Raw genomic sequence first — 26141 nt, 5'->3', positions numbered from 1 at the left:
TCCCTCTTACATTGTCTGACACTTTCCATCTCACTCACCTGAGTCACTAACAAACGCCTACGTGTAAGCCAAATATCAGTGAGCTGGCAGGTGATGCTGGGAGTTGTAATTAAACGATAACTTTAGGCTAATGCCACACCATGCGTATGGCATATATTTTCGGCAAGCCGAAAAACGCTTGCCGAAAATACGCGCCACACGCTCCTACCTGTGCCTGCACCCGAATGAATGGAATACGCTTGGGTGCAGGCACATGTAGCCAAAATCCATATAAAACCATGAAACTTTGCATTCTCTCGCATTTTTATGCGGATTTCGGCTACATGTGCCTGCACCCAAGCGTATTCCATTCATTCGGGTGCAGGCACAGGTAGGAACAAATGGGGCGTATGGTGCATATTTTTAGCTTGCTGAAAATATACGCATGGTGTGGCATCAGCCTTAGGGCATCCACTTGCACATTCCCATAAAACTATAATTGCCTTTTGTGTAACTTATAAATAAATTCTGTAGGAACAAAAACTTGCATTACTGTTTAACAATGTGCAATAACATTGTAGTCACTCTTCATATGTATGCAAGCTAATCGATAACAGAATATATAGACATTTCTTAAGAATTTTTGCTTTGTTTCCAAACTGGGAACCAGTTTGCAGAGGTTTCCCTTGTTTTGCTATACACCACATCTGGCACAGTTCAGCCTCCCCCCCCCCCCATGACACATGGACTGGGCACAAATCCCTGTAGCAGAGTAAATGCTACAGACTGACTAGGTGGGCCTGATTAGACTGAGCTGGCCAATCAAGAAGCCTGAAAGCCTGGCTAGTCAGTCTACAGGAGAGCTCTGACTGAGAGAGGTGTCTGTGAATCCAACATACAGGAATCTATGTGCTTGTACACACACAGTTGCCTGTGCAGGGGTCTGTATTATTGCTGCAATTGATGTGTCTCTGGTATACACTTTTTTGCCACACCTGTATCTGGCTATTGAAGTAAAATTTTTATCTACGTGTGTAAATTGCAGGAGGGTGACTGGCAGCCGATCTAAGCCTGTTGGTGAGCAGCATAAAACCCAAATGCAAAAGAGCCCGAAGTGCTGTGTATATGTGGATAGAAAGGATATAAACAATAAGCTGCTTTACTGTTATGTGTACAAATGCAGCTTCATCAGCACCCAGCCCAGCCTGGCTCCATTCCTTTACATTCCCTTTGCACATGTTTGCTGTTGAGGGGTGTGGCCTCATGACATGCCACAGCAAATCAGCTGACACAGACCAGGGAGCCAGAGATTCTGGAGGGTGGGGAATGGAGGCTACTCCAATAATCAGCCATAACTAATCAGCACAATTTTTAAAAGCTATAAATTTTCAAAATGTGTGTCTAGACTTTGTATTTTTAATATTATAAAAACATTTTTCATGATTGTTCCCCTTTAAGCATGTTTCTTCATCACCAACTAGAACCCATTATAAAAAGCAGAATGGATAAACTGTCACAGCCAAACATAGAGGGGAGGTTTATGCTGCTGAGAGGACAGATATGTGACACAGGGGGCAGTTATGTGACCTCCCAGGGCCTCCAGCAAAAATGATTCCTGGTTTCTTTCGCCTTGATTTGTATAATGAGGCTGTTGTGGTGGAATCTGTACTGTTCCCTTTGGGAACATTATGCATTATGCTGTATTTCCATGCAATGCTGCCTGCTTTGGCAACTTAAATATACCAGGTAGATTTTGGGAGCCCTATGTCAGGTGGCTTTACTGGCTTCTGTGCTAAATCAGTACAAAAGCCACATGCCCACTAGCACAACATCCACAAAAATGAAATGCAATACTTGTCCTGCTTGAGAAAAAAGGGGCGACCTGAACAAACTTGTAGCTATAATTTTTTTTAACCTTGATTGATACAAATTGACACAAATTTTGCTCCTTTTTTTCTCTTATAACAACAATTTTTATATTTCCTTCATATGCATTTTATGGTGTAACATGTCGGTTGCTGACTTGAGAGGGCAGGCTACAGGGCTGCCTCCTGTGCACTGTAACCAAACCCCAAACAGCCTATATACCGGTACTGTTTTGGCCTTGAGCACAGCTGGCACTAGTAAAGCATTTGGTGCCCGTCCCCCCTCAAAATTCTACATCAACCCGTTATGATTTTAATTGCAATAATATGTGTTGGCTGTTGATAAACCGTTCCTTGTGTCGAGGGCCCCAATATTGTCTAACAGAGGAGACGGATAGCATTAGGCAGAACTGGGAGATCCCTTGAAGATAAGACTATGGAGGGTAAGTTTGCATACCAATGTGCTTGAGTAGTTATAAAACCAATGGGATAGATTATTTTTGTAAAGAGGAAGGGGAGATTTGATGACTGACAAACCCCTTTAAGAAAACACAGTCTGAATGTTGGCGCTACCAACATAATGTCCTGATTTTTGTATTCAGAAAGATATTTGTTAGAGCAGTACCATGTGTTTCCTTTGGCACAGTGTTCCACTCTAACTCTATATATGGAAAGAAAGCCCCTTCATTTTATAGAGTCAAGCTAATTAAATAACAGGAAAATACGTTTACATTTTTCAACTAGGGCATTTCCTAGAAATTCCTGTGCCGGATAGCAGTTGTTAAATAGAAGCGGATGGGTAGCTTCTTCTAGAGAATGATGCAAATCATTATTCAGTCCTTACAGATACATGGGAATGATCTGCATCTCCTACTATGGTTCAAATGTTTTCTTCTACAAGACTACATACTGTTTATTTAACTTCTATTTCATTTCTAAATGTTCTTCATTATAATAACAAGATTAGAAAACATTGTTTTAGTAAAAAGGATTACTATGCATTCCCTGCGTGGCTATTGTTTTTGTGCTATGTGCTCCTTGTGTCTCATGGGTGCTTGGCAGGTGACTGGCACTGTTTCCCCAGCAGAGAACTAATACAGTACCTGCACTAGATGTTAAAAGATTTGGATTACGAGTCAGCCTTGCACACATTATTATACTAAAATAGAGCCCTCTACCAGCTAACCTCACATCACCTATCAAATGTGTAAAACATATGTCAGATGGGGTCTCTAGCACATGATAATGCATCATGAATTCATCAAGAGGAATCCTGAGGATTATGGAATAGTACTCACAAATGCATATAAAACTAAACATTTACAAACCTATACTTAACTAACTGTAGGTCTCTATAGCTGTGGATATTATACATGTCCAAGAAGTCCTTCAATCCGCTCTTAAAGGCATTAATAGAATCTTCCATCCCAAGGCATTCCTTTGAGAGACATCACTCAGGTAAACACAGTGAGCTAAAACATAGCGGGTGATCTCTTTGTGGGGTGAGAGTGAAGTAGGCAAGAATGAGGGGGATAAGGTGGGGTAGACAGGGTGAGGTGAATGTGATTGGTTTGATGGAAGAAGAATGAAGTACAATGGTATAGCCAAGCAACTTCTTTCCTTTATCAAATAATACTATGGACTTTTTTACTTTTATACTGTATATTAGTCATTCATGGATGCTAAATAGTCCCTTAAAATGGCAACCCACACAAAGGGGCTGATTTACTAACCCACGAATCCGACCCGAATTGGAAAAGTTCCGACTTGAAAACGAACATTTTGTGACTTTTTCGTATGTTTTGCGATTTTTTCGGATTCTGTACGAATTTTTCGTTACCAATACGATTTTTGCGTAAAAACGCGAGTTTTTCGTATCCATTACGAAAGTTGCGTAAAAAGTTGCGCATTTTGCGTAGCGTTAAAACTTACGCGAAAAGTTGCGCATTTTTCGTAGCGTTAAGTTTTAACGCTACGAAAAATGCGCAACTTTTCACGTAAGTTTTAACGCTACGCAAAATGCGCAACTTTTTACGCAACTTTCGTAATGGATAGGAAAACTCGCGTTTTTACGCAAAAATCGTATTGGATCCGAAAAATTCGTAAAGAATCCGAAAAAATCGCAAAACATACGAAAAAATCGCAAAGTACCGATCATTACGAAAAAAAACGCAATCGGACTCCATTCGACCCGTTCGTGGGTAAGTAAATCAGCCCCAAAATATTGTAGGAATGTCCTACAAAATCCCGTTTCTTTCCCCAAGTCTGTTTTGGTCAATAAAACTGCCTAAAATGCCTGCATACATATGTAAGTATATTACCCAATGAAACAATGTAGCCTGGACATTTTCACCCCCTCTGATGGGCCCTGACCCACAGTTTGAGAAAGTCTGATGTTATGTCTGATACCTTGATAATGGAACAGTTTTCTATGCTTCAAAACAAAATGACACAACTATGTTTCATCATTCAGCCACTCAGACACTACGTATTACATTTACCAATGGAATATTTTCTTCACTTTGCTTGACAGCTGAAAAGCAGGTTGTCACTGGTGATTTCTCGGTGCATCAGACAAATTACAGGGGACTAGGGACTTGTGGTTAGCTCTACTGTCAATCGCATTATGGTTCCCACCCAAGGGGCTTTCCAAGCATCAATATATTTTTGGATGTCTGTGTGAAATCATTTTAAAAAATACACGTTTCTGCAGTAGCAAATAAATTGCAAAAGATCAGAAAATAAAGGGAGAATGGAGCTGAACATTTGGCCACTGATTCTAGTCTTATTCTATAAATATATTTATTGGTTACCCATTGTGAGATTGTTGCAGTTTTACAACAGTAAGACAGGATGCCAATATACTTGATAAAATCAGATATGTGCAAGTTCCAGGCCAGCAAGGCTCCATTTAAAACTGGCCACATGATTATACTCATAAAAACTGTCTGAGACATTACTATTTTTAAAGTGTCACATTATTGTTTACCACAATACATGACAGAAACCTTTGGGTTATATTCTCCCATGTGACACGCAGTATGCCTACTACTGGAGAAAATGGCATACAATTACAACTTATAATAAGATATTTGCTGTCTGGTCAGAATAGGGAGTTATTATAATAATCTCTTAATTTAACTATGCACCCCCACCTCCCCCAAAAATGACCTGGTCAGTGCTAGCCTGTTTTAGGATAAAGCAGCCTTTGGATGCCAAAATTATATAAAAATTCCTTTTTCCAGTTGAAGAAGTTTTCCTAGGACCAGTGGTTAGTGTCTGTTGGCAGGCGTTTTGAAGCAGAGGTCAATAAATTCTGTGGGTTGGCACAGTGACTCATACATTCCATTATAATATTGTCCTGTCTGACTCCATTATAATATTGTCCTGTCTGACCTATCCCTCATCAACTACTATAAACATTCTCCAAAGTACACAAAACTTACAGATTTGTTTAAAGAAAGACCTTTAATTCAGATGAAACCAGAATAAGTAGATCAATTTTAGAGCCACCCATTCTGTCACAGTGAAATGAAAATGATAGTATTGCCTTGAGGAAAATGCAGTCTTTGAATCTATAGCAATCCTACAATATTACCCTGCAAAACCAAACAATAAAAAGCAGTTTAACACAAATACATATTATTGGATATATTGATGACTAAAGCATATCACAGTACCTAGTGCACAGTTAAATATTGTTCATTATTATTAAATTAGCGTATTAGATATATTGTCTCTTCTCACATCTGGGATATTTTGTTCCTCCTCTCCACCAATGGAATAGGGCTTATTCTTTTGGTGGCAGGGCTGGGATGTAAGATCCTTTCCTTCTATAGCCAGACAACCTATGTTTGTAATACTGATAAACATGTGGTCACATTCATGATTCACACATGTGTGCAACGTCCACGGTCATTTTGACATGAAGGATCTACAGTCCCCATCATTTGCCACCATTTACACTGAGTGAATAGTGTTCTTTAGAAGAAAATACCTAGTTTGTAACATTAGCCTGGACTAATCTATGATACATAAGAACTACTGTAGTCAGTGTGTATTTTTTACAACATAATTATAGCCAAACTTACTCCATTACTCCATTGAGGAGCAGGCATGTAGCACAAAAAAAGTTGTATGGGTCATGCCCACTTTTTCCCCATTTAAACCACACATACTAAAAGTTATAGCCAGATATTTATCTTCAGTTATCTTAAAAATGAAATTGTTTTGTGCATATTTCACAAGTGTGATGTGTGGGTAATCAAAAGCCAACCCACACCTGATCCTAACCTGCCCACTCTTAACCCACAGTCAACTTGACACAGTAAACTGTTGGTATTTATATAACTGCACACCCAGATCTCTGATGTCACCAAAGAGGGCATGGTGAAGCAGAACTGAGCATATAAATACAGAATGCCAGATGTGCTAATGGCACATAATGAAGCTGCAGGTGGGGTAGACAGAGCGCAGAATCTGCACCCATTTGTGGCCCAAAAAGGATGTGTGTTTTCCAGCTGAAACCTGACCATCCAGCAGGCTTGAGGCAAGCCCACACATCACTATTAACAAAAGGTGAATTGCTCTCAGTTTCTTTTCTGGTCCTTATATGGTAACATATCAAGCTTATTCTGTCCCTGGGCATACAAAACTCACTACGTGGGGACTTTTTATGACAAACCAAGTGAAGGGAATGTTTTCTGGGGCATGGGACCAAAGTCCTGAAACAGGAACTAATAGGAACCTTATAGTAGAATGGTTAGTGCAAAAGATTTTTTTGTTTCCAGGAAAAAAAAGAAATCATTCCATATGTTCTAGTTACACATCTTTATGTGTAGGGCTGGGGTAATATAAAATATAAATATATTAACAGACACTAAACACTAACTTACGGTACTTACTGTAATTGAAATGCAAATGTAAACAGTGATATTTTCAATTTGTGAGGCTCAGACATTGAGTAAGATCCATAAGTGAAACCTTGATGAGAAAAAAAAAATCCCTGATTTAGACAACACTGAAACAGTGCTTGAAAAAGAAGAACATCTGATATCTGCACAGTTCCCTATTAATGGAAAATTAAAGATGACTCCAACTTCCTCTGCTAAGTGGGTTTTGTAGGTAGTGATCATGGGAGCTTTGCTGTGGTTACAAATTGATAGATTCAATGAAGGCGAGCTTGTGTGCTAAACAATTCAGAAGCCACTTCCTCCTACAGGTACAGTTTGTCTGTAATTAGATTGGCACACCAGGCTGCACACTCATGTTTCTTCTAAATCCCACACAAGCCTGTAGGGGAATGGGAAGTCTTCCTAAGGTTCTGTGGTTTGGATGGCACACATGTGGTCCTATTTATTATTTTGAATTATTTATAAGCTAGCAAAAAATGGAGCCTGCTTTATTCATGTTTTTTTAAGAAAGAACCTTTTGCTAATCCACTATTCTTTTACTTTTTTGCATACTAAAATGATTATAAAGCATACATTTCTAAAACAAATATTCCCAAAAGTATTCATATAAGGGTTCACCTAGATAACCAACAAGTTCAGTAGATCATGAAGTTATTTTCCTAGTCTGGAGACTATGGGGTTCTGTGGGCAGGGTTACAGAAGAACTTCTCCCAGCTGTCAGTTCAAAGCAGGTTACATCACTGCACTCTTTAAGCGATGTTGCATTACAATGATTGTGTTGCATTTGAAATCATGTTACTACTTTATTTTTAGTATTTCTGCTTTCTTAAAACATTTAAATGGACACTCTACAAGTAATATGTAGAATACGGGTTTTAATGATTTTTCATGGATGGCCTCAGCCTACAGCAACCAGGGAAAACTGAGCCTCAATTACTGTTAGCTGGTGCAAAATCACATGCAAATGTGTGAGTGCAAAAAGTACCATATATAAAGCTGGAGTCTGGCATCAGTGCATTCATGTACTCATTACTTTGACAAAGGAAGGTGAAGCCCTAAATCTGTCATTTACTGGCAGCTAATGAGAGGGATCACTTTGTGCATTGCAGCAGTGGGTGCTCTGTTTTCCCATCAGTGAAACTGCACACAACTAAAGGGTTTGTAAGTGAATACCCAGATTCATAGTTATATGGCAATGAGGTTAAATAAAACACACCTCCATCAGTTCAACACTAAAAAAAAAAACCTGCCTAACTGCTAGGGGATTTTCTTCTTCTTCTGGATCAACTATCCGAAGCCTCTCCAATTTGCCACAGGCAAAATTCTTTCCTGATTCCAAACAGATCAATCCCTGAGTCAATTTTAGTAACTTACTATTTTCTAACTTTATAAAAACACATCAGATCCTTTCTTGAATCTATTCCCCATGGCTAATGCTCAGAACTGTGTGCAAGTTTGAGAACTGGTTAATATATTGCTTGATTTTGGCATTGTGTGCAAAATATTGTGTTAACTCCCAGCAGGCATCATTGTGCAGTGATTCTAGGAAAATACTGCATTGTCAGAAAAAAATGTAATTGCACCAATTTTTTTTTCCTTATAAAAAACACTTTGCTTGAGTACATGAGCCCCTGTTCTGTGTTTAATGGATCTTCCTATGAACAGTGGAAGTTTTTTTTCGCAGAAGCCTTATCTAAATATACATCCATTTAACTTAATTTGTATCTATATAATTAGAGGGGGAGGGGGTCCATAGTTTTCACCTGCTTTTATTCGTGTTTTTTTAAATTAAATACCAGTATGGGATTTAGTACATGGAATGACCTGTGGGTTTTTAGATCAGGATTTGAAATACAATGAAAAACCATTTATAAATCCAGTGCAGTTATTTTACCATCAACATATATTTAAAGTTCTAAGATAATGTCAAGTACAAGTCATTGCCTTATTATTAAAGAGAAGAAAATTATTCAGAAAACAAGAATTGTCTATTTAAACAGTTCACAATGGGAAACGCCATTTCTAATTGTCAGATCTACCTACATAATGAGTTTTTATATAAAACTTTAAAATAATTATCCATGTTTTGGTTTACATATAAAGCAGCAAATGTTATGTTACCACACATTCTTCCATTTATATTGTAAGAATCACCCAGAAGAGAGAGAAGCTTTACTACTTCTATGAATATATTCATTGGCAATAACTGCATCCCAAAATATATTTATGGTAGTGGCCTCCAAATGGCTGCTATGATACGCATGTGAGCCTTTGGTGAAAATAATATTAGGAACCCTTCTTTAGAATAATGGTAGTGGGGCAAATTTTGGTTATAAGGTTCTTATTTTTACATTATTTCTAAAAAAAAAAAAAAATTACATTTCCATACAACCAGAAGAAAGATAAAACCAACAGAATCTTTCAGGGGCAACAGAAAAGAAATAACTGGGGGAAACATGATGTGCATTCTGTATATAGAATCCAAGGAGATGCAAAACCTAGCGATTTAAACTCTACAGATTGTATCATATTTTCCATAGTGAAGGTTTGTTGAATTTTAGCCAAAGCGAGGCAAGATTACATTTGGCCACAGAAAATAACTTGTCTGCAGAGTGGTGAGTTTGGGATATGGTGGCTTAGAATCTGTTTCAATAGGTGGATAATTTTTATCCAGAATTATTTAGCTATGGGACAAGACCACCAAATGTGTATCAAAAAGCAAGTGTCTGGACAGCTTCTAAAACAGACAGGGGAAGCGGTAAAAATTGATTGTCAGATACCATCTTGTCAAAAATTGAAAAAATGATAATTCCTTGGTTTTAATGTTCCTTGAAGAAGATCTAATTTTATCACAAATGTTATTCCAGTCATTTGGAGTTATTTCCAGGCCTAAGGTTTTGTTCCCAGTGTGCCACATAAGTAGGATCAGACTCAGAGGAGAAAGCTATGAATTCTAGACAAAGTACCTATGCAATTTGTTGACAATTTGTATAAGAATTCAAAAAGTTGTAATTAGAATTGGTCTGCCTAGGTGGAAAATTTGGTCTTTTGATGCCTTCAATTGCTGCATGCATTATTTAAAAAACAATCAAATGGGTAATTGGTGTATGTGTATCATGTAAAAAAACAATTAAATGGGGCCAAGACCCCCCCCCCCCTGCTTCCATTCAGGTTGTTAGGTTGTGAGGGTTTCTTGTGCATGATTAGGACTGCATTTGTTTTCTTGGAAGTAAAGTCCCCTCTTCAGGCTTTAATTCTGAACAGAACAAATCAGTGAGCAAATACACCTTTAAGCTTCAACTACAGTCAAGAAGGAAGAAGGTGTGGTTCCTTGGGAAGTATTGCCTATGTTGTGGTTCTATGTTCTGACTAAATGAGGAGGAGATACTCCCTGTTAAGTGAATGAGGGGAGCTGAGGCCCTGTGGAAGCTTGTGCCGAAAGCTAGAAATCAGAAGCTGGCAGTTAAGTAATCAGAGTGTATATTATTTAAAGTGAACTTGGTTGTGATCCTTGGGACCTTGTGTAGAAAGGGAAAAGTCTTAGACATTGGTTTATTTTTCTATCCAGTTGTGCTGGCATGCAGCATTTAATGCAGAGTGTTCCTGGATTGAAGTGTTCTGTTACGCTGTTTGTAGAATAAAAGACATGAGACCTTTTGTTTCCTATAAGCTATGGCAAACTGGTTGCAAGCTCACAAAGCTAATTAATCCACAAATTATTTAGAAAATTGCCGGTCTATCCCTTGAAAGTATTTATATATTTCATGCCAACTTGTACGATAGTGTGAACACAAAACAATTAAGCGGGTTACTCTGTCTTGTGATTTCTTTTGGACACTTTCTGTTTTCCAGTCAGCAGCAGTTTGTTTCAGTGGAATACAGCCAATTACTTGATGCGCTCATGTAAAACTAATCCCAAATAAGTGCCTCATAAATAATAAACTCATATTCATTCCAGAGTGTCCAAGGCCATTACACGCAAGCCAGACACATGACTCTGACATGGATAATGTGATTGTAGCCAAGTGAAAAAAATAATTACACACCAGCTTATTAGAAAAAAAATTGTTTATTTAGATGACATTTGGTTTGAAGAAGTGAATGCCATGCATGGTGCTTTTGATTTTGTCCATAAGAGTTCTAAGTGCTCAGTATTTATTTCTTAGCTGGTTGCTGATTTCTTGGATTTCACTGATAATATTGTCCATCGTTTTTACATCTTCAGCTAAATCTGGCAAAACCTCTCCACTCGCCGCATCTGTATAAACTTGCTATAAAACAGCAACAAAAAAAAAACAAAACAAAAAAAACAATAATACATACATTTGATAAAAGAAATCATTTAGAAAACAAATAAAAGAATCATGGCTCTGATTCAGACTTGTACTATGATGGTTTGACTGAGGTAGCACATCATTGGGATCATTAATTCAGTTCATAAATATAAAGTAACACTTGGGAATGAGTCTTTTAATCCTGTGTTTAGTTAAAAAAAAAAAAATGTATAGACGACTGGGGATGTCTGGTATTTTTATTGCCATGAAGCACAATTGTATTACATGTTATTTAAATGAGGCTAAACTAGGAACAGATGTCATGCTTTCATAAAAACATTTTAAAGAAAGCTGATAACTTATATGCAGATGAAAAAAACCACTTGCACAAATATGTGTTTATGACAAAAATAAAAATGGCCTGTACTGCTGAAACAGTATTTTTGTGCCACAGGTGAATTAGATTCAAAAACTATTGCTTGGAGTAATTACATATATACATTTCAAAGAATTATTGAATCTTAGATACAGAGCGTCTTGACTGATGTCCTTCAAAAGCTTATCTAAAAATGACCAGGATATTTTTTGACTAAGGAGACTCATCATGACTTTTATCTAGAACTCAACCCCAGATTATTAGCAATTCAAAAAGTTAATAAAGGTTAGATATGGAGTGCCCTAACTGATGTCCTTCAGAAGATAATCTTAAACAACCCCAATCTTAATTCATTGTCATAACTGATGTTCTTCAGTAGCCAATCAAAAACTGCCTGGATGTTGTGGCTGGGGAACTAGATCACTCATCGCAAGTTTATATCTAGAACAAGCTTTGTCGACAACAGGTTTTCAGTAATGGCATGAAAGTTGCAGATTCAAACTGGGATGTGGATGTTTGGGCAGGGACCTCTTTGCCTCTTTCACTGGTTATTGGTTGCTTTGTAAATCTGTGTGTTTAATGTATATACCCATTTAGTATACAGTGCTGCAGAATATGTTGGGGATTTATAAATAGGTGATAATAATAATAATAATCATGGGAAAACTGGTCACATGCCTCACATGTTTGTTTGGGGCACACTCCCTGCAGTGATCTATGGTCAATGTTGCCTCTAATTTTTCTTGGCTGTGTGCACAAAAAATTTATTTTGTGTGCATTTTTTAAAACCATGTGAGCACTTTTTTAAACTGGTGTGCTCAGTGCACTGTTGAAGAATACAATATAAAGTATTTTTTGTTTTATAGGTGGATGAGTCTCCAAAAATAATTGCTTGGAACTTTTACAGATATACATTTCAATGAGGTTTTGAAGATTAGATATGGAGCATCCAGACTGATGATTTTCAGAAAATAACAAACTACCAAGGTCTTTTTCCATTATTAGTATCTTGACCAATGTCCTTCAGATGCTAACTTACCATGATCTTCTGACCAGAGAGACTAGCACACTCAATATGAATGCCATGACTAATGCCCCTCAGAAGCTAATCTAAAGCTATAAGGATATTTTGGCTGGGGCACTTTGGTCATTTATCATGACTTCTAACCTAGAACCAGCTACGTCAACACCAGGCAGTCAGTAATGGCCTCATATTGCAGACAATTTTCAACTTTGCCTCCGGTTATTATCGCAACCAAATAAATGGTGGGAAACATAGTGTATAAAATAATCACTAGAAAATTAAAAGTAATTAAACTGCATCATGTTGGGGGAAAACAATCCCAATCTATTATATGAGGAAGAGGAAATCCATCAGATATTTTATTTTAGTTCATGACTAAATCTTTCAGGAAGGAATGTCTGGCGTTTCAGCTTGACTGCTAGGGATGTTTTCCTTTTTGGCTTCCTATTTTCTATCAGAAAGACAAGGACTGACCTTGATATGATCTGACTTATTTAGCAATGAACACTGTTATGGCTTTGTACATGATATATGCAGACAAATGCTTTTAATAAGCATCACTTCTAAGAAACGTTTGTATATTTAGTTTCATTACTTTAAGTGGCTTCACCCTTTTAGTAAATGTCTTGTTTGTTCCATTGTCTATTTAGATTGTGAGTGCCCTCAATATGTTTTTTCCTCTTTTGTTTATATTAAAGGTTGTTAGGATTTCATGTATTATAGAGTTTATAGGTACAAACCATCTATTTACATTGCCTCAACTGTTTTCTTTCCTTCCTTTCCTGTAAGAGCACTAAGGGTGCTTGTATATTTATGAATTATACCAAAATGTTCATGGTTGTCGGTCAAGCATTGTATTTCCTACTAGCGTGCATTTAGAAAATAAGCCACTGTCCTTCCTTTATGTGCATTTGATTTATTGAGATTAATCATGCCATTTTAATAATAGAAATGTGGTATTTAACTTTTTAACATGGAGGTTAAGAAAATATGTTTTAGTGAAAGTAGCTTATAATGAATTACATTCTATTAATAGAGTTTGGAATCTGTGTTATCCATATTAGAGTGTAAACAGCTAATACAGAAAGTTCAACTTAGGCTATTGCCACACGATGCGTATGGCGTATATTTATCTTGCTTTAAGGCAAGGACTTTAGATACTCTCAAGATCAATCACTATCCCACATAACAGGTTCAAATATCCTTTATCTGAATGGCTTTTCTACACAACTGCTTGGAATTCCTGTGGCTATTTAACAGTAAAAGGGAAAGGGATAGATCAGTGCTGTCCAACTGGCGACCCCCCTCCTGTCTGGCTGCTTTGATGGCTTACTCTTGTGTAAGCTTTAAATGGTATCAGTACTGAGATTAACTGGCCCCCTGCATGGTTCTCACCTCAGATTCAGGCTGTAATCAGGCTGTATTGTTTAAACATGTAATCCCCTGTGTTGTTCACACCTTTTAATCTCTGTATTGTTCACCCCCCTGCAGTGTTCACACCTCAGGCTCAGGCTGTAATCACCCACATTGTTCCCCTGTTCACACCTCAGGAGCAGTAGAAACCCACAAATAAACCCTGCACACTACAAAAAGAACATATACTGAGGTGGTACTGCAATTAAAAAGTTTTTTAATATATAGTTATTGTGCAGACTGTAGGAGCAGTGCCAGCATTGTGTCACTGTAGGCTGCCTGTGTGTGCCATAGGCAGCATAGGGCAAGCAGAGTATGGCACACACAGGCAGGGTAGGGCAGGCAGAGTATGGCACACACAGGCAGGGTAGGGAAGGCAGAGTATGGCACACACAGGCAGAGTAGGGCAGGCAGAGTATGGCACACACAGGCCAAGTTTGGCACAAACCAGCCAAGAATGGCACACACAGTGAAAGTATGGCACACGCAGGCAGGGTAGGGAAGGCAGAGTATGGCACACACAGGTAGGGTAGGGCAGGCAGAGTATGGCACACACAGGCCAAGTATGGCACAAACCAGCCAAGAATGGCACACACAGTAAAAGTATGGCACGCAGGCAGGGTAGGGCAGGCAGAGTATGGCACACACTGGCAGGGTATGGAAGGCAGAGTATGGCACACACAAAGGCAGGGTAGGGCAGGCAGGGTAGGGCAGGCAGAGTATGGCACACAGGCAGGGTAGGGCAGGCAGAGTATGGCAGGTTTTTGCTGTACTACAACCATTAATATGGGTATGGTCATGTGATAACATGGGTGTGGTTTCAAGTGGGGGCGGTTTCAAAAAGGGGAGTGGTCAAAACTGGCTTCCATTATCAGCCCTCCACCACGTAGGTCGGAAAAATTCCGGCCCTCGGTACAACAGAAGTTGGACAGCACTGGGATAGATAGTGGAATATTACTTATTAGCTTTTGTGAGCTACAACAACATAATTATGATACATATCTGAGATCAAGAATATATGATTGGCAGAAAGGCAAGTTTATGTATAAGGTCATTATTATAGACCCATCTTAAAACAGTAAAATTCCAGAAAAAACTATCCTGATGAGACTTTATGCATGGATATACCAATCCCTTGCTTTCCATTTTGCTGTTCAGAAACATAACATAATTTGGTCAGCAGAATGGAATTTCCTGTTTTTTCCTTATTAATTAAGAAAAGCGGGTAGCATATAGACTGATGCCTGGCAATAAAAATAAGACCATGGGCCGACATCCTTTTAAGAGACGCCACTTCACTGTTAACCCCTATGACATATCCTATTTACGTGGAAGTACACATGATGCTTCCTAAGCTAATTATCTTTTGGTTGAAATGCTTACATCTAGTCATTACAGCTGGAAGGCAAGAAAGGAGCTCAGTTTATAGCTTTTTACTACACAAACATAACAGGGCATTTTTATAACCAAAACTCATTCACAACTAAGATACTGTCTATTTAATTCATGTATTTCAGACATGCCCATAAACCTCTACTCTGGGTTTAGTTCATATATGGACTGCTTTTTTGTAAGGTGTGTTCTTTAGACACCATGCATTGCCACAATCTAGAACTATGATGGCACATGTATGTGAAGTGAGCAAAGTGCGAATTTCGAGTGTATTTTTTTCCCCCACAACGCAGTGTATTGTTCCTAGAATCTGTGGCCAATTCTTTATGCACAGCTGTGCTATGTCTATGGATGTTGAGCATGAAGAAACCAATAAGCTTCCTTCTGGTCAGGTGGCGGTAGCTCAACAGGAATGGAAGGCAGGAGGACTGAGTGGTGCAGATGAAGTACAAGGAGTGCATTTTGACCCAAGTACCCAATAAAAGTGATTTTAGTGACTGCAGGGACTGTAACTGCACTTGCTGGCATACAAGAGCTGTCTGAACTTTGTAGAAGGGTGCCTAAAACAATTTCTCTACCTAACATGCTATAAAAATCTAAATCATTAAATAAAAAGTTAAATAAACTTGGGCATAAACTGCATTTGTACATATGAGGTACTCAAACTGTAGAATAGCTAAGCCTGTAGAATTTCATTATTGATTGGTTATAGTAGGATACGCCACACAATCACTAGGATGCCCCATTTTCTAAGATTACAACATTGTAGGAAGGTGGGGGGATATTGGCAGCGGATCAAGATATATAATGTAACTGTGAGTGAACAGTACTGTCCCCAACCTTGCTGAGAAATATCTGGCAAGAAAAGTACTATGTAAATTGGCAGGAAGATGGTACTTTTGTCACATAGTGGGCCCTTAACACACTAGTTACGAAAAAGGCACAGTCTGATCAGGGTCAACGCTCAGCATATTTTATTTATTAATATAAAATAGGAATGGGGCAGCTTTAAATATTTTTTAAGCATGGTCAGTTATTTCTTTCCCCAAAATTAAAGAAGCAAAGGTTAAAAAGGAAAAACAGCCCTTTAATAAAACAAAGGGTTAGAATTAGTCTCACTATTTGAGGAATTCAATGTAAAAAAAAAAAAAGAAAAGAAACCGCAATGATTTCTTACATTAGTATAATCTGCCTCTAGCCTACTGCTGATTTTAAGAAGCCAAGCTAAGACACACACTGACTTGACAATATTTATACATTTCCATACAGAGTTTAATGCTTAATAATGATCAGCAAAATAATGATAGTTTGATTTCTCATCCCACCACTAACCTTTGCTTTGGAGGACAGGCTACGTAAATTCAGACGAGCCGAGGAAAGGATTTGCACAGCTTCCTGTGGGTTGCTCTTTCTTTCACTGCACTTCATTGCCACTGAAATAAAAAATGAAAGGTAGATTTATCCAATACGCATGTTTAAAATATATTTGCAAAACAGAAATAATATCACAACAGAAAGATCACCTGGGGATGTATCTCAACAACTAACTACAACAAAAATTGAATTTATTCACCACACAGTGTACCCTGGCCACCTAAAGGGCACTGAAAAGGTGGCAAAAATATGTCCTGCTGTTGTGGCAGAGAAGAAATGCCTTCTCTCCTAAACTAACAAGTGATGCTGCTCTTTCTTTTTAATCTTCTTGTGTGTTTGTGTTGGATTTACATCCCAAATCACATGCACTGCACTTAAACGAACTGGGAAATATACTGCATTTGAGAGGCATAACTATAGAGCAAGCAGACCCTGCAACTTCTGGGTGGGCACTGTGAATAAGAAGTTTAAATATACAATAGTGAAAAGTGTTGTACTCCCAAAGTTTAAGGTGCACCTTATATGTGGGGCCACTAACTTGTTCTCTGTTTATAAGCAAACTTTATTTTAACTTATTTTTCTACAAATTTCCCCACCCGAATCATTTGTATTGCATATATATAAATCAGTTCTCCAGTACCATCACATTTTCCCAAAACAAAGAGCAGCTTTCACCTGGTGGCCATTTTTCCTCTGACACATCACCAGTGACATTTACCTCTGCAAACAGCACATGTGTGCTGTAAAGTTCATGCAATGAAGAATGCAGGCTTACACAGGCAGATCTTACTTTGCTAAAAAAGTCCTGCTTGGATCGAACATAGTACTGGTTAAGCTGATCTTAGGAGAGGAGGTCAAGAGAAAAAATATGTTTCTCCAGAAGAGTGCCCATATAGAGCAGAGTTTCTATGTAAAACCAGCAATGCTATCTCTTCATTGGTTGCTAGACTGGAGGGTGTGTTTAATAACTTGAGCTGAGAAGAACTGAGCATGCTCAGTAGCCTACAGCCAAAGTTAATTCACAAGGGAGGTAGGAAAGTGGTTTCAAGGAGGAGAAGGAATCCTAAGTGATTAGAGAATGCTGCCACTTTACAATTAACATTTAAACCACTGGAATGGCCGGTATTTAAAGATTTCAAAGAGGCTGTTCACTGATTACATTTTTGTATGTGTGTGTGGGTGGGGGGGGGGAGTTACATGTCCTTTAAAAGCACACCAGACTGTATGTACAATATGTGCATACTCTCTCAAGAACACAGAGGAATTATATTTGAGCATACCATTTGAACAAATGTATATATCTCTCTTCATTTAAAGAGGTCATTGTATATTTTACAATGTAGAATGTAATACCTGAATAGCACCTACTTAGATTTGCCAAACTTACCATGTGCAAGTTCAACTGCTCCTCTAATGATCTCCTTGAATGAAGATACATCACTTTCCCATCCAGTTTTCTGCGTTTCACATTTGTGAGCTTTTATCAGGTATTGCAAGGCCTACAAAAAACGCAAAAGGGCATTTCTTGCTCAGTGAAATTTATTGGCAGAAGTAAATATTTACTGGCTGCTACGTACCCATCATTGTATGGTTGGCCAGAATCAGCACAACTAGTTATCAAATTAAAAATACCCTAGTGTATCACTTACACAATGACAGATATACAAAAAAGTATTCACCAGACCATTTTGCTAAACAAAAACATTAAAATGTCATTCCATTTTATAATTGTATTTCAAAGCCCAGTGAAATGCAAAGAGGTTTATAGTGACAGTCAATGCCTACACTTAAGTAGCAATGAGCAGAAATGATCTTTGCCATTACTTTCTGGAACTCTAACTTTTGCCCACTGATAAATACACTTCTAAAATTCTATAGGAATGACTAGAAAGTGGGTGAATTTTTCTGTCATGAACAACATGTTTTTTAATTGCAGCTTTAGATTTTAAATGTTAAAATACAAAGAAAACATAGGTGAAATGTTGTCAAAACAATTGTAGTTTTGAAAATTCATATTGTGTTAAACATCCATATTGGAAGGGTTCGGAACCTTGTAGCCTTATCACCTGAATCAGTGAAGGCAATTTACAGCTAAATATGACCAACCTGCAACAAAATGTAGGGAAAAGTTACTTTTCTTTGCCCCAAGAATATACAACGGTTTATATCTGTGTGTGATAATGTTTAGGAATGTTAAGATCTGTTAGCTTTATAATGTAACTTGATGATATTCTTCTAATGGTGCCTACATGTTAAAATGATTTCAGACTGTTCGGCTGCATGCATTCATAGCACTGAAGTGTCTTTCCCTGCATTGTAAACTCCAGCTGTATGGCAGATGTTACTCTCTTTTTGCCTCAACAGAGAGGGGATTATAATAATGCTCCTGAAAAAAACAGTCTAGACTTCCAGATATGACCCATGTTGCTCAACAATTTAAGCTAATCAAAACAATTCCTTGGTGCAGGACCATTTCATATTTAGAAGATGCAGCATTTGTGGCACTGATATTAATGTATTAGTTGATCATTTGTGAGAAAAGGTGGGGAAATCAATCAGCTAGAAATTTCAGTGAAACATATCTAATGGTTTGGCTGCCGTTTCTGCCATTGGTTTCTTTATGTGAAATTGAGCTTTAGTATCAGGTGTTGTAAAGCTCTTTAGGTGTATAATATGGTGTATACAGTATATCCAGGTTATAACAGGCTGCAGCCAGCAAAAATATCTAAAACAGACCCTGTGTTGGGGTTGATTCATACATGCAGACATGTAAAGTTAAGGTTGGTGGAACACTTCAAAAGATCTTCTAACTTGCTGCGGCCACCAAAAGACCATAAATTACAGACTTTTGCATTAAAGGGGTTGTTTGCCTGTTGATTGTTGTAGAGAGTATGTTGATGGAAAGGCCTACACATTTTTCCAAAGTTGCGTGAAGTATAATCCTGCAGGGAACTTTGGAAAATAAAAGCAATGCGTAGGCCTTTTCACTGGCGATTCCCTTTACTGCTAGTGGAAAGGATTTTTGGGTAGATTAGTTGCCCGCAGTAGCAGAGATTTATCCCAAGCAATTAATCTCCCCGTGGGACATTACCCTTATAATACACATCACCTAAGGTTTATTATGTGCGCCGCATCTCCTTCATAACCCCAGGAAATGGAAAACAGTCCAGTAGTGTGTCACTGACAACCATTCTGATAATACTTTAGTACTATATGGGGATGCCACCTGGCCAGTATTTGACTTGCCTAACTGGTAAATCACCAGTAGGCCTGCACCGGGGTATTACAAATTTGCAATTAATGTACTTGTCGGTAAATTTGTAATGATCTATAAATCCCTTCCTTCCCTGACCCTCTATGCCAAGGGCCCTCGCCTGGCCCTCGCCGTGTCCTCGCCCCTGGCTACTACCCCTGCTCTATGCTGTCAATCACCCTTTATAACTATGAGCCCACCTCAGCTCTGCCTATAACCCCACCCAGTCTGCCCATTTCCCCACCCATTTACCGACCATCCCTTTCCATTTCCCAAACCATTATGTGATCACTTCCCACCCCCAACCTGAGGGCTTGTCACAGAAAAAAACAGCAGCCCTATTTAAATGTGATCATGGTATACTCTTCACACAATGTTGTGGAGACCACTGGTTTGTAGACACCAGTCCAGTGGTAAATACTAGTGCAAGACTAGTATGTTGGTATGAACAACAGTAATTTATATAATATTAGCATTGTATAGTTTTGTGTGCATACTGTAAACTCCAGCTACAAACATGTAAAGATCAAAAATCTAATTATTAAGCAACTTGCTGTTGGCTAAGCAAAGGAAGCTGCAATGTAATAAACTCTAAGGATTCCCAGATTCCTATGCAAACGTACCTTGTCATTTTCATCATCCTTTTCACTTGCACCGTTTCCGCACAGTCTGGCATATACTTTCCATATTTCCGCATCACTAGAATCCCGTGATGTCACTCTCCCCATCAATTCCAGCAGTTTTGGCTTTAAGTTACTTGTGGACTCTCCTTTGTGGTCCTCTATTCCTTCAACAACTGCTCTAACTAAAATCTTCAGAACCTAATTAACGGCATGGAAATGCTTATAGCAGAATGTGACTGATGACAAGCAGACAAAGCATGCTAGGGGGCAATTCATTATTCTGTAACCTTACCCCTAAGTTTTAACGGTTGTTGCCTATGCCTTGCGAAAACCTCTTTATTTAATAAGGCAATACAATATACTAAACCTGACTAATTACACTAATAAACAGATATACATGTAACATGACTAATAAAACTGTGCAGGAAACCAATCAATAAAACTCAGTTAAATATAAGCAAACGAACATTAATCAATACCTAGTGGTGCAATTACTTTTTAATGAACAAAAGGTCACTGATCATCCAGTTACCATTCACCTTGTTTCTGGATCATATTCCCACACATACAATTATGGGAGCATACAGCTTATTTTGCTCATTAAAAAGATATTAAAGGGATATTGCATAGTGTAAATGTGGTTGGAAATATGGGGCAGGACGTAATGAAACCATTATTCACCCGTTAGCCATTAATGAGTTATGATTTCTTGACATATAAGAATTTAGTGTGTAACAGTGCTTCAGCTGATATATGTGTTGCAGGGTTGCTAGTAAATTTATTCTGGGTCACCCTTAGGCGCCAAGGGGGTGTACAAACATTCTATAAACATGCAGAATTTTGGTGTAATTTTGTGCAAAAAATAATGGTCAAACATATACAGTATTTAATATTAAATGGATTTGTTTTTTTGTGAATAGGTAAACTGGCAGATTTCTTGCAGAATTGCTACCCATTCAATTTTTGTAGGAATTGTGACTGAATCAATCAAATTATCATAGTAATTCAATTGAACAGATAGGAAAGTGTTATCAGAATCTTGATTCAAGATCCTTCAAATCCCCAAAAGATCAAAGAAGGTCTGATGTATGGAATCCCCCTGCAGACTATGAGCAATTTAACATTTATTTTATATTTTCCAGTGGATTTAACTAATACTGATACAACAGAATATATTTGGAAAAACTGATTGATATTGTGGTAATAACAGCCAAAGGTGAATAGTGAAATATTTTCATTTTACCAATTATGAGGATAAATGTTGTTATCTTTCCCTCCCCTACATTCTTAAATTAACCAACTGGTAGCTGGATATTACTGTATTGTATATAGTGAATAATGTACTCCTTGTTGTAAAATATAAGGATAATTTACCGAGGAGTTCCATGACCAAATAAAGGCATGACGCTAAAAGCCGAGTATAGATCTTATTTATATATATATATATTTGTAGATTGTAAGCTCTTTTGGGCAGGGCTCTCTTCACTTCTTGTATTGGAATATGTTGGCGATTTATAAATAAATGTTAATAATAATATATATGTATATGTCTTACCAGGCCTGCCAGGGCATTAATTCCTTTTTATATTAGTTCTAACCAAGACCCACAATCAAAGCTTGTTAACAAAGTTATGATCATACCAGAATGACATAGGAAACATAAATGAATAGAATGTATAACCTAACCTTGTGTGAAAGGAACCCCCTAGGGCCAAAGCCATTTGTCATGTCGCTTACCTGTACATCTTTGAATTTATCACGTAAATCCATGAGTCTGTGGTAAGCTTTAACTGCCTCGGCGAACTCTCCCACATCTGTGCTGGTGAGCAAGTAGTTCTCCCAAATCTGCCAGTGTTCATAATTGCATTTAATTGCTTCCTGTAGTGTTCTGAAGGCCTTAATCCTTTTAGAAAACAGGAAACATTGGTTTATAGGTACAAAATACATAATGTTTAGAAAAAGATCATTTTAAGTCCATCTGTATCTTACATAAAATTAATATCATATCTCCAGTGTATCTAATAGTTTGTATCGTAGATAACTGCCACTCCTAAAATGGTACACTTTTCTCTCCTGCCTGCCTGAGGATTAAATGTATGAACTTTACTACTGAATACATTAATCAACTAACTAATTTCCTTACTCTGACTATTTTATATATCTATTAAGATTAAAAATCCTTAGCAAAAAACACAATCATTTGTTGAAAACGGACTGCATGGGGATATTAAAATAATTTTATTTGTATACAATTTTAATGGGTAGAAGAGACACCCCTCTCTCTCTCAGCAGGCTCCTGGCAAAGTAGTAAAGTAAAAGCTAAACTGTAACTGAGAAATAATTGGAAGCAAGTGATTCTGGTGATATAATGAACAATAAAAAAAGTACTTCCTAAAGGTGGCCATACACGAGCAGATCCGCTCGCTTGGCGATGTCGCCAAGCGAGCGGATCTTCCCCCGATATCCCCACCTACGGGTGGGCGATATCGGGGAGCATTTAGGTAAAAAAAAAAATAATCCGATCGTTTGGCCCTGGGGCCAAACGATCGGATAATGTGGGCGGCAATGGGGCAGTCGGATCGGGGACCACATCAACGAGCCGATGCGGTCCCCGATCCGACCGGATTTTCTAACCTGGCCGATCGAGATCTGGCCAATTTCAGGCCAGATATCGGTCGGCCAGGCCGCTCTGCCCTGCCCATACACGGGCCGATTAGCTGCCGAATCGGTTGGTGCTTTATAAATATATGTTGTTAATAATAATAATCATATACAGATAATCATGCACCATTACCTGTAGGAGGCAGAGGTTACAGACTTGGGACTTCTTGTGCAGTAGGGGGAATTAACTCTTTGGATCACCTACATTATTCTGCTTCCCATGTAAACTGTGGCAGATTTACCAAAGGTGGAATTGCTTTTAACATTTAGGAAACCTTTTTCTATAGACTTTACTTAACACATAAGTAATACATAATACACCTAAAAACACCTTTTTTCTACAATAGTTGAAAATGCATTCTGCATATTTGTTTAATTGAAACTAAATCCATATTTTCCGAATCATTATAAGCCTTTATAAACACTAATTGAAAAATGTCTTTCTAAACAGATCTATTTGTTATATAGTTTGGTGACAGTTCCTTTCATTTACCTGTAAGCAAACAAACCCCTCCCTTCCCTAAGCTCCAGACTTTGAGCAACTCATATCAGAGGGATTCTCAGGGGGCTGGTAATTAGTATCAGCATCTCCTCCACTCGGCAGGACCAGGGAGTGACAGAAAGTCAAACTGGTTTCATTTTCGCATTGAGTACCAGAAGTTGCCACAGATATTTCTTAATTAAATAGGCAGAAAATATATTTAGCACAAGCCCTATTCATTAAGCTTGTGTTCGACAGGCATGTATACAGTCTTTATAAAATGGCTTGCGAAATAGGTGTTTATTTAAATAAACTTTACATCTGTTTCTTTTATGGTACTGCAATGAAAGAACATGTTCCATGAGGTGGGAGACAGTGATCTCCAAGCTTCACTTTAAGTAGACCAAACAACGGAAGGGTCTGGGCACCTATATGCTATTGGCCTTGATCTTTAATATCAATTAAAAAAATCTAAACTTGCACAAGGAAATATTCCACTAATGTCCCCTGAATGCTTTTCCCCTTCATCTCCTGCATTTATCACCATTAAAAAATACTGTACGTTGTATACAGACACTTTATATAGACCAAAAAATAATTTTTTAATGGCCTTAAAAGTTATTTGTAAATGCAGTAGCAACTGACGGCAGTATTTGTTTATCCCTTTCTGTTCAGAACAGATTGTTTCGGGAGTCAGAGCCAGGAGTGCACAGAGTATAAACAGCCTGACAGATACTGCTTTCAACTGCAATTACATTGACAAATAAATGTAAAACCAGTGAAAAATGTTTAATTAATGTGTACTGGAAAGTTGCTTTAATTACTTTCTTTTCTGTTTACTAAAAATGTTCTTTTTACCAGATTTGTCTGATTTTGATTATAACCAAAATGTATAAAAGTATATATATGTTTTCTTCAACTAGTAAGATACACATCTAAAACATTTTATAGCACATTAAGAATAAGGCCAATGATTTTATTATAACTATGCTGATACATCAACCTTGAGAGGTTGCCAAGCAAAGCACTGAACACTGCATCTGGCCTCAGGGACAATGACAAATGGTGAATATTGCTGCTTGTATTTATGAACCCTAGCTCTGGTCATTGAGGCACCCAAGAGAATGACCGTGAACAGCAAACTGAGGCCTACAAAAAGAACAATAACCACCTTTTTCTCTCTTGATATTGTATTCCAATTTAGTCTAAAACTTTTCAGGTAACATAATTAGTCTTCATTATAAATTTATTGTTGAAGACAGTATACATATGTTGATATAAAAAGTGCCATTATAATTGTATTGTTTTGTCTGGATCAGACTTGATTAGAGGTCCCAAATAATGGAACTTGGAAAGTGCAGACAGAGTTCCTGGAATACAGAGAGGGAGCAGATGCCTGGAGCACGCTAACAAAAAAAAAAGGCAACATGCATAAACATCAGGGAAACCCTTCCCTTTTGACAGCTAAACAATTACTGCTCCAGAAAATATCCGCAACTTGGAATGTTTTCTGATACTTAAAAGAAAATTAATCTCAACCATTTCAAACTGTTTATCAAAATTCTGAACACAAGACATATGGTACTGCGCAAAAGTCTTAGGCAGACTATCTGTCTCTGCATTAGTGTATCAATAACAACATATGTCTAACATAAGAAACTAGCATAATGCAGCCGTATAGATACGTTAGAAATGGTGGTTTAACTTTACAATTTGACACCATGCCACCTTGTAGAGTATTTAACTAACCAATGTGCTCATCCTGCATCAGCAAGATCTCACCCAACAGAAATTTAATGGCAGACTGTTGTTTCCAGATGTGTGTCCCAGCCCTTCTTCTGAACACAAACAAATCAGCAAAGCTGAGGACATTAAATACAGTGGGCAGCCACAGAAATGGACTGCGGAAGATGAAAAATACAATATACACTTACTTCCTTTCAAAAACGGACACTCTAACGCACTACTCTAAGCTCAAAACTGTCAACTTCCACTCGGACCCCTCGTATACCCATGTACAGTCTGAATTTTATCATAAGTGGTCTTCATGGAAGAGTTGCAATTACAGACATTGTTTCAAAGTGGAAACAAAGCCAAACTTCTCAGCTACACACAAGCAATGCAAGGACTGGGATGCAGAAACATTTCAGCAGCTGCTCTCATCTGATGAGTCTAATTTTCAAATATTTGGCTCTAACAAAAGGTAGTTTGTCTAGCAAACCACTGAACAAAGAGACATGGATGAATGTCTGCAGGCAAGAGTGAAATATGGTGGAGGTTCCCTGCAGTTTTGGAGATGTATTCCAGCAAATGGAGTAAAAGCAGAAATCCATCATGCAGTACCATCAGGGAGGCATCTTCTGTGTCCCATATTCAATCTGGAGCATGAGAGTAAGCCAAACCCATAGCCAAAATCATAAAGAACTACAAAAATAAAACCAAGGCATTGTGTATCAGATGGTATGGCTCCTAACAAAACCCTAAAAAAAAGTCCATTGAAGAACTGTGCTAAG

At 37.9% G+C, this 26141-nt stretch overlaps 1 protein-coding gene across 2 annotated transcripts in view; it reads right to left on the bottom strand.

Annotated features, from left to right (window-relative positions):
* Window positions 1-10807: 10807 nt before the first annotated feature.
* Window positions 10808-26141, bottom strand: part of ttc27 (tetratricopeptide repeat domain 27) — a 226126-nt gene continuing 210792 nt past the window's right edge. For both annotated transcript variants that reach the window (XM_002934458.5, XM_018094257.2), the window contains exons 17-21: window positions 22224-22389; window positions 20487-20684; window positions 17998-18109; window positions 16569-16669; window positions 10808-11028 (exon numbers count right to left, since the gene is read on the bottom strand). In XM_002934458.5, coding sequence (XP_002934504.2) covers window positions 10906-11028; window positions 16569-16669; window positions 17998-18109; window positions 20487-20684; window positions 22224-22389 — 700 coding nt within the window. In that variant the 3' untranslated portion in view covers window positions 10808-10905. The remainder of the gene's footprint in view (window positions 11029-16568; window positions 16670-17997; window positions 18110-20486; window positions 20685-22223; window positions 22390-26141) is intronic.

This window comes from Xenopus tropicalis, chromosome 5 (assembly GCF_000004195.4).
Source record: "Xenopus tropicalis strain Nigerian chromosome 5, UCB_Xtro_10.0, whole genome shotgun sequence".
NCBI lineage: Eukaryota > Metazoa > Chordata > Amphibia > Anura > Pipidae > Xenopus > Xenopus tropicalis.
The sequence above is the reverse complement of the archived record's forward strand: the minus strand, read 5'-3'. Positions and strand labels throughout refer to the sequence as shown.